Source organism: Trichoderma asperellum, chromosome 1 (genome assembly GCF_020647865.1).
Source record: "Trichoderma asperellum chromosome 1, complete sequence".
Lineage (NCBI taxonomy): Eukaryota > Fungi > Ascomycota > Sordariomycetes > Hypocreales > Hypocreaceae > Trichoderma > Trichoderma asperellum.
Genome location: NC_089415.1, coordinates 5,497,189 through 5,510,395, shown reverse-complemented (window position 1 = coordinate 5,510,395; position 13,207 = coordinate 5,497,189). Strand labels below are relative to the sequence as shown.

Genomic DNA, 13,207 nt, shown 5'->3' with positions numbered 1-13,207 from the left:
CCTTTCCTTTTCCTCTCCTTTCCTCTTTTTTTTTTTTTTTTTTTTTTTTTTTTTTTTAATAGCACAGTAAAGCAACCCCATACTGACAAGCGGGGAGCACAAAATAGAGTCTTCTAGCCTTAAACACACATCTCTCTCTATTATTACGCATACCGTTATTCTACTGCTTCCACATACCTCTTCTACCACATACATATACCAGCATGAGAAGACTCTTCATAACGCTTAGCGGTCCTGCGCTCTTATTATCCTTATGTGTGGAGAGCCATGGGAAGTAGAGGAAGCCACTGGCGACTATGCCCACTGGGCACGTGTGGAACATGTGGGGAGCAATTTAGCTTGCCAGTCTTAAAAAGAAAGAGAAAAGAAATGAACGTTGAGAATAGAAAAAGCGGCGCTGTAAACTTTGAGACATTTCCTTACCCTCGTGTTTTTGACCTTTGCTATGCCGTCATCCGAGCTCACAACCACGCTGCCAAGTACCAGCAAGTACTGTACCACGAGAAAAGTGTGGACAGACCATTGTGCATACTGATCGTCATAGGCAGGTGGATAATGCAGAAGCCAGGCCTAGCAAGTTGGGGATCGATGGCGGGTGTCCGACCAACCATTGCTGAGCAGCAGGGACAATAGCGTCTCACGGCAATTTTAGATTACGGCCAAACGGGTCGATCTAGACAAGTCAGATCTGGTCTGCACCAACCAACCATGGCCGTTCTGTCTCAAGAAGCCAAGCGGAGAAAATTTTTGCGACATGGCATGTAAGGGGCTGCACTTTTTGACAATCGCACACGCAGTTGGGAAAAGCTCCATGCAGAAAAGAAGCTACTCAGAAAGCGAAGCGGCGCTTCCTTTTCTTGGGGCGATCAGGGGATGAACACCCGCTCGTTCTAGGCCTATGTGCCTATCCTGTTTATCCTGTTCCTGGGTTTGATGAGATGAGAGGCGATTCTCACGAGGTCAGTGCCATGCTCTGAAATTGCCATTGTCGAGAGCTGCATGGAGCTACCAGCCTTACGAAAACGGATGGCTCTTCACCTCAAGCGTATTGCGTATTGCATATGTGGGTGGCCAACCTGGAGAAGGCGACGCAACTCGACGAACGCGTCCAGCAGCAAGGCCAAAATTTGGATGGATAAAGCCACGGAGGATTGGCATCCGATATTTGCCGGGCAGGAAAACATATTCTGGCATGTCTGATCTTCCCCTCCCCAAAAATGATTTCTTCAAGCAAGATTCCTCGTTGTCTATTTCTTCTCCGCTGTCGCTGCTACTCTATACTTTACCTTGGGGACAATCAATGCACCATTCAGAGTCGGAAGTGAGCCTATCTCGATTGGCCAGCGCGTCAACAAGCATCTGAAATCGGCAGCGGAGATAGTTGACTTGTTAGCTGCACCCGTGCCGATGCGCTACAAGCACCCGAATGCTCTGCATCGACATTCCAATTCGCTTCCACTGCCTAGATGCACGCTGAGGAAAGAGATCCTTTCACGAAGTAGCATGGCCTGTTATTGTTGTATATGCCAGTAAATGCAATTGCTGGGCGGGCCTTGCTCTGTACTCGCCCAAGTAATTACTCCCCACTTCTTAGTAGAATGAAGAAAATCACGGGCCAAAGCAAAATCTACTATATCCATGGAGCAGGATAGTACCGACTGTGCACTCATCACACAAGCAAAAACACTATTGTGGTGAGAAAATGCGCAGATGGACTGCCTAATAGCACAGAGCATGAGTAGCACTGCCTGGAATTAACAGGTAGGTACTCGATAGCTCTGACTGGGGCCAAATAATCCGTATCAGTAGGGCACATGGGGAGCCGGCGCACTGGCGCTACTTTGTGCAGGTACTACGCCATTTGAGTCCTAGAATCAACGATGAAAGGCAGGGGCCCCGCTTTTGCACAAAAATTCGGCGCTAGAGAAGCATTAGGGACACTAAGCGAGGCCGTTGGCTGTTGGGATGGCAGCGTGTATAAAAATACAGGCATAGACATATAGAAAGCCCGGCCTGCCCTCCACTCAATTCTCCCCGTCCCAGCCCTGCCCGACCTTCTGCCATAGTCGCATCGGCCAGCGTCGCGAGCAGCACAGAGGCAAAAACAGCGCCACCCATTGCGCCCACTCGCTCGACTCGCCGCGCCACTGCTGCGCTGCATCGCTACCTTACTCGTACGTGTCCCAGCTGGGAGTCCAGTGCAGTACCGATAGCATCGTTGCCTACCTGTGCTATGCTTGGGTTTTTTTTTTCGAGGTTTCTGATGCCATCCGAGTACGTGCATACTGATTTACAGCTACCAGGTCTTTATTATCAGAACCTGCCCGGCCTAGCTCAATTGCTGCCTTCAGGTTTTCTGCACCAGCTCCGGCACACACACAAGGTAGCAGCAGCTCTGCACGCTTGCGCGCATCCATCGTTTCCCACGCGATCATTGGGTGGCTCTTTTGATTTTTGATTTTTGGCCCCTCCAGCCGCCTCCAGCACTCCTGCCCAATAGTGCATGCGCCATCGACAGCTGCGCGAACCAGCCCCCGGCCCCAGCTGCCTTGCCAGGTACTTGCTACGGTGACGGGTACCTGCCCACGCCGGCTCTGACCGATATAAACCATCGATCGCATCGCATCGCAGCGCAGTCGGTCGCATCCCAATCTGCCTCTTTGCTCAGCCGCAGCGCTGGTACTTGGCTACGCTCCCGCCCTCTCGGTGCATCACACTGCATCGTTAGGGCCTGATCCCAGAGCACCGGCACTGTTTATACAGGCAAGTTCTTCCACTCTCTGCCGCGCCGTGTTTTATTACGCCATTTCGTCCTGCTACACTACTCATTTCGTCGCCCCATCCCCCCATCCCTGTCACCCTAGCCGCTGATTTGCATGCTATACCTTATCTTATCTGCGATTGCCGCCTTCATGTAAATCGCTGCTGCAATTCATGCACTCGCTTCCCATATCCCAAATTCGCTGCATCTCTCTGCTATTTCATCATTTGCACCATTGCTCCCTCATGTAATACCAGCCCTGGATGGGTTTAAAGCCTCGTGTCACGCTGCGTGTGCGCCGTGAGCTCCTCCGTTACTTGGCGCGCATCACTGCTATTTTGAATTTCTTCGTTGCGCCTAGCCTACGAGCTTCGACGCAATGCATGTGACCGCCTCTCCCACACATGCGCCTGATGCGCTGCGATTCAGATGGACAGACGGCCTTAACTGCGACCATCAATATTGCTACTCCATGTCAGCGTTAATCGATTTCAGTTGCTTTTACCTCTGCTGCTGCTGCTTCTGCTTTTTATCTTCAGACTTGCACGCCAGCTACCATGGGTGATGCCAACTAACCAAATGCACAGAGCCTCTAGTTCACTATGCCATGAGCCCCAAAATACCATTAATATACCATTCTAAACGACGACACAATGACTTCTAGGTAAGTTTCTCGCACAATCTTCTTTCTCTGGCTTGTGGCTAACGTCTTCGGCAGACTTGATCGATTAGTTACGTGAGTTTCCCTTATCTCACAATGATCTCAGATTGTCCATCAGTGGTTCCATACCTCAAAACCCAACTTCCCAAAGCTGACCAATTCCTTTAGTATCCTCGAGACAGGGAGCACCAGGCTCATTCGGGACACTGCAGTCAACCAGCTCGCTGACTGGCAAAAGCAGCACCCCGATGAGCTTTTTAATCTCCTGTCGCGGGTAATCCCCTATCTTCGCTACAAAGATTGGGAGACGAGGACGACAGCGGCCAAGGCTATCGGTAAAATTGTAGAGAACGCCCCGCTCTATGATCCTAATTCAGGAGATGTTGCAAGTGAGCCCAAGAAAGAAGAGAGCTCTTCTGAAAACGGCGCAATCAAGAAGGAGGAAGACAACAAAACTTTATCGGTTCTTTCCGACGACGACGTGTTTAGGCTTGAGGCACTCGATGTGGACACTATTTTAAAATTCGGCCGGCCGCTTCTACGTGGCGGCGGTATAGAGTATAACCTTGCTTCTCTCGACCCCCAGGCCCGCCTAGAGTACCAAAAGAAGACACTCTTAGGTCGACTTGGCTTGCTGGGAAGGAAATTTGAAGATGAAGAAATTATTGTAGGGGATGGGGTGCCTAAAACTCCCCTTGATACCTCCAATGGTAATAGCCTGAACAAAGGCGAGGGAACGCAATCCCAGAGTCAGGCTGCAGAAGAGTCCCAGCTTAGTTCGAGGCAACTTAATGTGCTGAAGCGGAAACGTAAGAAGGAGGCGATGAAAGCACAGGGCAAAGGCGGTTTTGGAGATCTCTCTTTACGACGCACGACAACTGCCGGATCTGAAGGATTCGGAGACGACACCCCAACGGGAGAACACGAATCAAAGAAGAATGGGAAAATGAATGATTACTTCAATCTCGAACGCCCAGCCGATATCGATGAAGATGCCAAGGTTGTCAGCGAATTCAAAGGTTCGGTGATGCAAATCAAATCTGAACTCGAGGCCGAGGAATCCATGGAGGGCGCTGAGTGGCCGTACGAGCGGCTCTGCGACTTTCTCAAAATCGACCTTTTCGATTCCGCATGGGAAACGCGTCACGGAGCCGCCATGGCACTGCGTGAGGTTCTCCGAGTTCATGGTGGCGGGGCTGGCAGAGTTCGGGGAAAGTCAGTCGACGACAATAACGAGCTAAATCGTGCATGGCTCAACGACGTTGCCTGCAGGCTTTGCTGTGTTCTGATGCTGGACCGTTTTACGGACTATAGTTCCGATACATCGGTTGCCCCCATCAGGGAAACAATCGGACAAACCCTTGGTGCTGTTCTCAAACATGTACCTTCCGAATCGGTTTACGACATCTATCGAATCCTGTACCGGATGGTAATGCATGAAGATCTTAAATTGGACTCTCCGATCTGGGCTGTTTGCCATGGTGGCATGATTGGCCTGAGATATGTTGTTGCTGTCAGGAAAGACTTGCTGCTTCAAGATGGGGATATGATTGACGGTGTTATCAAAGCTGTGATGAAGGGCCTAGGTGACAATGACGACGATGTTCGCTCAGTCAGTGCCGCCACCCTGATACCTATGGCTCAAGAATTTGTCACGATGCGGCCGGCAGCCCTCGATGGCCTCACTAATATTGTATGGGAGAGCCTGTCTAACTTGGGTGACGATTTGAGCGCTAGCACTGGTCGTATCATGGACCTTCTTGCTACTCTTTGTGGCTTCCCTCAAGTTCTCGAATCGATGAAATCTTCTGCTGCTCAAGATGAAGAGCGATCTTTTACTTTGCTGGTTCCGCGCCTCTATCCATTTTTACGCCACACCATCACGTCTGTTCGGCTTGCTGTACTGAAAGCTCTTCTAACTTTTGCCAACCTTGGCGATGAGACATCACAAGGCTGGCTCAACGGTAGAATTCTCCGCCTCATCTTTCAAAATATCCTCGTTGAGAGAGACAAGGAAACCCTTGATATGTCCCTGCAGCTCTGGGGTGCTCTTGTCCGCACATTAGCAAAGAACCCCGCCATCCTTGCCGACGAATTTGCTCCTCACATTGATAATTTGATGCAGTTGACGCTGCATCCAATTGGTGTATCACGGCATCCGATTCCCATGCATGCCGGCCTATTCCAGAAGCCGTCCGGTGGTACCTACTCCGCCTCAGGGCCGATGCAACCTGGTGGGAGACGGCTTTCCTCGCCCGATGGCCTGGAACGACCGGTAAAACGTCGCCGTAAATCTACTAGGGTCGAAGAGTCCACTCCTGCCGGCCTGACACATGATGTAGATGGCCATATGATGCAGGGCGACGTTGATCTCGTTGGTCTAGATGTGCTGATTCGGTCAAGAGTCTCGGCTGCTCAGGCCATGGGCCTCGTCATGTCCCTGGTCCCTTCAGGAAACCTTGACGATTACGATGCCCTGCTTGTACCGGGCCTTACTTCCGCCTTCTCCTCCACACAGCTAACTGCTTGTCTTGTCATTGACGAATTTGCGAGAAATTGCCAAACAGCCGAAGATCCTGGCCGCTATGTGGACCATTTGCAGCGGATTGTGGAATCAGATCGCCCTTCGGCCTACAGAGATTTGGTGACCTTTGTGCAGAGAACAAGGAGCCTTTGCCAGCAACTGCTCCATCTATTCCGTGACCATGGCAAAGTCTCTCATAGCAAGCTGCCTACTCTCCCTGTCGTGGTTCAAGGCGAAGCTGAAGCTGGTCCCAGCGCTTTTTCCATTGCGACTGCGGAAAAATGCGTGGGTGAGGACTTTGAGAGGCTCAAGAAGCTCATGCCCCCTGGTCAACGGCTGATTGCTGGTCAGCAGCTAGCTGACGCTCGTGACAACACGGTATCAGCTATAGAAGAAGCCAAGGCGTTCAAGGAGGCCCGCGACATTAGGATCAAGGCTGGCGCCGCTTGTGCCATGGTCGCAATGAAGCTCTTGCCGAAGAAGCCCAGTCCCCTCATCAAGGGCATCATGGATTCCATCAAGACCGAAGAGAATCATCAGCTCCAGAGCCGCTCCTCAGAAGCCATTGCAAAACTTGTTCAACTATTTGCAGAAAAGGGAAGGCGTGGCCCTGCGGACAAAGTTGTCGCCAACCTGGTCAAATTTTCCTGCGTGGAAGTGGCTGAAACTCCCGAGTTCCCCGTTCATGCCGCCAAAACTAACTGCATTCTCTCTATGCAGAAAGAAGAAGACCGTGTTGATCATCCAGATGCTGCTAAGTGGGCTAGGGAAGCTAAGGCTGCTAGGATCACGCGCAGAGGTGCAAAGGAAGCCTTGGAGATACTGTCCAAGACGTACGGCGCAACCTTGTTCGACTCTGTGCCAAGTTTGAAGGGCTTTATGAAGGATGCGCTAGTCAAGGCCTTCACAGCAGACTTACCTCCAGAAGCTCGGGATCCTGAGCTGGCATTCGGCCAGGAGATTGTCGACGCAATGTCAGTTATTCGGACTATGACGCCTACCTTGGATAAGAGCCTCCACCCATTTGTTATGGAGATGATGCCTCTTGTTATCAAAGCTTTGCATTCTGACCTCTCGGTTTTCCGCTATATGGCCGCTAAGTGTCTGGCTACTATATGCAGTGTCATCACCGTGGACGGAATGACGGCGTTGGTAGAAAAGGTCTTGCCGTCAATCAGCAATCCCCTAGATCTCAATTTCCGCCAAGGCGTAATTGAAGCCATCTACCATCTAATTGCCGTCATGGGCGACGCGATCCTTCCCTATGTCATCTTCTTGATCGTACCTGTTCTTGGTCGAATGAGCGATTCTGACAATGAAATTCGTCTCATCGCGACCACGTCTTTCGCTACACTAGTCAAGCTGGTGCCCCTCGAAGCTGGAATCCCCGATCCGCCCGGCCTGTCTGAAGAGCTTCTGAAAGGTCGAGACCGAGAACGAACGTTCATCGCCCAGCTTCTCGATCCCAAGAAAGTCGAGCCGTTCCAGATCCCCGTGGCTATCAAGGCAGAACTTCGTTCATACCAACAAGACGGTGTTAACTGGCTCAACTTCCTCAATAAATATCACCTCCATGGCATTCTTTGCGATGACATGGGCCTTGGAAAAACTCTACAGACCATCTGTATCGTGGCCAGTGATCATCATCAGCGGCAAGAGGAGTTTGCAAAAACGCAAGCCCCTGATGTGAGGCGGCTGCCATCTCTAATTGTTTGCCCTCCAACACTGTCAGGTCACTGGCAACAAGAGATCAAGACGTATGCTCCCTTCCTTAGTGTTACTGCGTATGTTGGGCCCCCAGTAGAGCGCAAAGCCATGAAAGATAAACTTGGCGACACCGATATTGTTATTACATCTTACGATGTCACCAGGAATGACTCCGAAATTCTGGAGAAGTACAACTGGAATTACGTTGTCCTGGACGAGGGCCACTTAATCAAGAATCCCAAAGCCAAGATCACCCAGGCTGTGAAGAGGCTGGCCAGTAACCACCGACTCATCCTTACGGGCACGCCAATCCAAAATAACGTCTTGGAACTCTGGTCCTTGTTTGACTTCCTTATGCCAGGATTCCTCGGAGCCGAAAAAGTGTTTTTGGATCGATTCGCGAAGCCTATCGCAGCAAGTCGATATAGTAAAGCGTCTTCCAAGGAGCAGGAGGCTGGAGCTTTGGCTATTGAAGCTCTGCACAAGCAGGTGCTTCCTTTCTTGCTGCGTCGCCTCAAGGAAGAGGTGTTGAACGACCTACCCCCCAAGATTCTACAGAACTACTACTGCGATCTCAGCGACCTACAAAAGAAGCTATTCGAAGACTTTACCAAGAAGCAGGGCAAGAAGATCCAAGCGGAGGCTGGCCGAGAGGACAAGGAGGCCAAGCAGCATATCTTCCAAGCTCTGCAATATATGAGAAAACTGTGCAACTCGCCTGCCATGGTTATGAAACCAGGAAGCGATCTCTATAACGACACACAAAAGATTCTTCAGAAACAGGGAACATCTATCGAAGATGCTCATCATGCACCTAAGCTCACGGCCCTCAAAGATCTCTTGATTGATTGTGGTATTGGCGACGATAGGGATGATTCTAACGACCCACTATATCAGCCCATCAAACCTCATCGCGCTCTCATTTTCTGCCAAATGAAGGAAATGTTAGACATGGTCCAGACCAAAGTTCTAAAAGAAATGCTGCCCTCCGTATCCTATCTGAGACTTGATGGATCGGTGGAGGCGAACAAGAGACAAGATATCGTCAACAAGTTCAACAGCGACCCTTCATACGATGTGCTCTTGCTGACTACCAGCGTTGGTGGTCTTGGATTGAACCTTACGGGTGCAGACACCGTCATTTTCGTGGAACACGACTGGAATCCACAGAAAGATTTGCAAGCCATGGACCGCGCTCACCGAATCGGCCAGAAGAAGGTGGTCAATGTCTATCGTCTCATCACTCGTGGCACATTGGAAGAGAAGATCCTCAGCCTCCAACGCTTCAAGATTGATGTGGCATCTACAGTGGTGAATCAGCAGAATGCCGGCTTGGCGACGATGGACACAGATCAAATCCTTGACCTGTTCAATTTGGGCGATACGGGACCAAGTCTCATATCCGATAAGCCGCAGAATGGCATCGATGGAAGGGAGGAGGACATGGTTGATATCGAAACTGGTGACGTTCTACGGCAGCCGGGCAAAAAGGCGTGGCTGGACGATTTGGGAGAATTGTGGGATAACAAGCAGTATGAAGAGAGTTTCGACTTGGATGATTTCATGAAGACAATGTCATGAACGAATTGCAAATAATATATAGGAGCTGGCTCTTAAAGACGTGGAAGGGAACGGTAAAAAAAAAAGGAGAAGTTAAAACAGTGACCACATATAAAATTCTAATTTTACCTTGCTACGGCCTCTTTGGCCTCTTTCCACCCTGGTACTTGTTATATCTCAACACTCTTAAGTAACTTTCTCCTAGGCTGTACTATAGTAGACGGATTATTTTGATAAATCAAAAATAAGCGATGACAAGGCGTGTATATTTGATGCGATTTTCTATTTGGAGAAAAAAAAAGAAAAAAGAAAAGAAAAAAGAAATATATGATGTAAAAGCTAAAACGATTTAGGCGACTGTTGATTAAGCCATGGTATCGTTTGAAGGTGAGTCTCCGGAGACTGAAGGACATTAGGGGACGACGCGCTGTATATGCTCCCCTGGCTTTATAAACCATGCCTAGGTGGGCAGAAATCTGACCCCGCCAAAGCTTCGGTGAACTTCTATCGACAAGAAATGGCCCCACCTTGGCATCCTCTCTTCTGTTCCAGGACCTAAGGGAAAGCTTGGAAATCTGTTCTTACAAGTCGAGAAGAAAATCCATCGGTGCCTGAAATCCTACTGGTGATACAGTAGCTACGCAGTCTATTTTCCTATCCCTTCTTGTGGTACATCCTGCTTGCTAAGCCATACAACGAGCTCTCGGCAGCTCCAAGAGCAGCCCACCATGCCTATTGATTACAGCAGATTCGTATGAAGTCATTGGATGATGTCCTTATTAGGCCGCAGATTTTACTGACCAGCGGCTTCTCTTCACAGGATGCGATTGAAGTGAGCGACGATTCTGATATCGAGGTCCACCCCAACGTCGACAAGCGATCTTTCATCCGAGCGAAGCAGAATCAGATCCACCAAGAGCGCCAGCAGAGAAAGAACCGCATCACAGCCCTTAAGTATGAGCGGGTGATCAACAGCGCTTTGCTGGGCCGGGTGGTCTCTCTCTTGGACAATCTGAAGGCCCATGCCTCTGAAGCTGCTACAGGGAACCAGGCCCAGATTGCCTTCAAGGCCGTACTGACCAGTGCTGGCGATCCCAAGGACGACCAGCCGCCGCCGCGACCAGAGGGGGTTTTCAGCGATGACCAGCCCATGCCGACATACTCGAAAATGCTGATGCAGCTATTGGACCAAGTGAACAAGACTCTTGATGAGAAGAAGGTCGAGGATCGGTACACGGGAATGCTTGAAGAGATGCAAGTGCACGTGGATAAGATTAAGGAGCTACAGAAAGAACAAGCGGCTGAGCTGGAGAAGCTTGAGAAAGAGGAAGGGAAAAAGATTACGAGCGACAGCATTCACGACGGATTCAACAGCTCATATGTGAATAAATCAGGCCCCTCGGTGAAGAAGGAAGATACCAAGGTGGAGCTGCTAAATCCCAACTTTTCTACATCTGCGTCGGCTTCAGGGGCGTCTTCATCAGACAAGGTTGCGGTGGATGACGATGACGAAATTGAGGCATCACCAGCAGCCAAGAAATTCGGAGCAATCAGTGTCAATGACTATTCAGCTAGCTTAAAGTTCCTGGCTCAGAACCCGGAGATCTTGACGGAGCGGGAGACGGACGGATTGCTTGTGCTCGCATTTGACGCGGCCCTGGAGCGAAAGGACGACTTGTCTCGTCAGTACGTTCATCAGGCGTTGTTGCTTCAGTATTGCCGTGCGTTGGGCAAAGATGGAGTGGCACTCTTCTTCAAACGTATCACCACAAAGGGTCACCAGGCACAGGATGTCTTCTACAAGGACGTTCAGGATACATACATGAGGATTAAGAACCGGTCGCTAGAAATCATTGCTGAGCGTGCCAAGGAACCGGCAGAGGGTGTCGAGCAGATCCAGCTGCATGCCATGGAGCCTGGCACCACCATTCAGATAAAGGTCCCTCCTGCCGATAGTGATGATGCGGATATCCAGGCTGCCCGAAAGATCTACGACAGCTTTGATCCCGAAATGAAAAAGGCACTCGAGTCAGGCGAATTGGACGAGGTCAACAAGGTTTTGGGGAACATGAAGATAGACGCGGCGGAGGAGCTGGTGGGTCTTTTTGGAGAGGTAAGTCAAGAAACTCATGTTTGGATGTTGGATAAGGCATTCTATTGATATAAAGACTATGATACTGACAATAGCTGTTCAATATAGGCCAATATCCTTAGCCTTGAAGAAGAATTGATTGATGCGACGACTGAAGAGGGACAACAGAGGCTTCGAGAAATGGAAGCAGCGGCGGCAGCTGAGAGAAAGGCAGAGGCAGAGGCAGAGGCGGATACAGAGTCAGTAGGGGATCCTGAGTAATAATGAACTACGCCGGCTTCAAGTTGAATGAGAGAAATGATGAAAGGAGAAGGAGAAGGAGAAGGAGAAAGAGAGAAGCGGTAGGAAGATGACGATGATACCAGCCACCAGAATGGGACTACGTGGGATCACACGATCAAGTTGGGGGGATTTGCGAGTTCTTTGGCAGATTCTTCATTGGGATTTTGTTTTGTATGAGAGACATAGGTAATCAAAGCATGTAATGGCAAAAAAAAAAAAAAAAAAAAAAACTGTTCGACTGTATTCTTGTGAGGACGTGGTATCATTTAGAATGGTCTTGGATCGTGGACAAATTCGAGGCTATGAAATTGATACGAGGATAGAAGAATCTCCACTGAACGCGTGTCCTTGTAGGCACGGTGAAGCAGCTTGATATGCTCGTTATGAAGTGGCTTACTATTTGACGTAGCTTTGCATGATTGCCAAGAAGCCAAAATAGAGGTTTACAAAGGGGGGGGTTACGTATGCCTTGGAGGATACATCTCGACGTGGCTGAATTTGGAGAAATATTGAAGACGCAGGGCTTATCGATGAACAGCAATTTGGAGAATGGTGTCATGAGATCTCGGCATGGGAAGACCATGTCAAGACAAGCCAGATCGTTGGAAGAGCGGGAGGCTTATCGACGTGGTTGTTAGGCTACTCCCCCGCATCTGTCAGCCATCAATACGAGAGATATTCGCCCATGGTGGCTGAGCATGGCGATAATCGATGTCGTATAAGAGAGCACTGGGGGAACAAAAGCTTAAGACTTTGTAAGCCATGGGCCCATCTCCCCATATAAAGGAAAGAGACAAAAAAGGGCGAGGGAGTGACACAGAGGCGTGCTATAGTATTAGGTGTACGCATTAATGCAGTGGCCAATGTGGAACCCTTTTCTCTGTGTCTCTTTTCTCCAACGTTGCTGGTTTGAAGCGATGGAGCCTGATCAACGATAAGAGATAAAAATAGCACGGCCGATCACAGACAGGCACACAGACAGGCACACAGCCTCTCGTCACAGTTGGCGTTTCGTCTTACAGCATTCTTTTGTTATCTGGCGTATATCCAAAGTTTAGTTTCTGGAAGAGAGAATGGAATTGACAAGAGATGCATCGCTCTCTCGGCATTGCCCTTTCGGAAAGCAGCGGCAATGTGTAAAAAGGAGATGCCGGATACTAGTAGAAATAGTTCCGGTACTTTTTTACTCGGCCCGCACAGCTCATTACTCGAGGAGCCACTCTTTGTAACAGCAAATGTATCTTTTTTTTTTTTTTTTTTTTTTTTTTTTGGGCCAACTGCTTGATGCGCCCCGTGCACGTTTTGGAGTTTGCATTGACAGAGTTGGAGTTGGGCGTTTTACTTTTGCGACTGAGCTGCAGGTTCCGGGATCCGAGCAGACGCAGGAATGTGTTGCGGAATACACGGGATGGATCTGCAAGCACCGCGATGAATTCAACGCAGCGATGCCTACAAGTACATACTTGTACAAAGCAAGTATTGCATTGCTTGACAAGGAAAAGAAAAGTCTTCCATGCCAAAGCGGGCGCAACATCATTTATTCAGGCAATCTATTACGTGAATATGGATCTCGCACGAAGTACTATTGCCTGTGCAGTGTTGCTACTTGCCATGTGGTAG

General features: G+C 49.6%; 2 protein-coding genes across 2 annotated transcripts; both read left to right on the top strand.

Moving 5' to 3' along the window:
• Positions 1 to 2,025: 2,025 nt before the first annotated feature.
• TrAFT101_001716 (uncharacterized protein) lies at positions 2,026 to 9,507 on the top strand. Its single transcript, XM_066126397.1, has 5 exons — positions 2,026 to 2,174; positions 2,304 to 3,235; positions 3,349 to 3,425; positions 3,480 to 3,497; positions 3,591 to 9,507. The coding sequence occupies exons 3-5, from the start codon at positions 3,415 to 3,417 to the stop codon at positions 9,232 to 9,234; spliced, it is 5,673 nt and encodes a 1,890-aa protein (XP_065982498.1). The 5' UTR covers positions 2,026 to 2,174; positions 2,304 to 3,235; positions 3,349 to 3,414; the 3' UTR covers positions 9,235 to 9,507.
• A 221-nt stretch (positions 9,508 to 9,728) lies between these two features.
• On the top strand, positions 9,729 to 11,794 carry TrAFT101_001715 (uncharacterized protein). Its single transcript, XM_024901795.2, has 3 exons — positions 9,729 to 9,965; positions 10,034 to 11,326; positions 11,414 to 11,794. Exons 1-3 carry the CDS (start codon positions 9,942 to 9,944, stop codon positions 11,564 to 11,566), a joined length of 1,470 nt encoding a protein of 489 aa, XP_024762837.2. The 5' UTR covers positions 9,729 to 9,941; the 3' UTR covers positions 11,567 to 11,794.
• Positions 11,795 to 13,207: the final 1,413 nt, after the last annotated feature.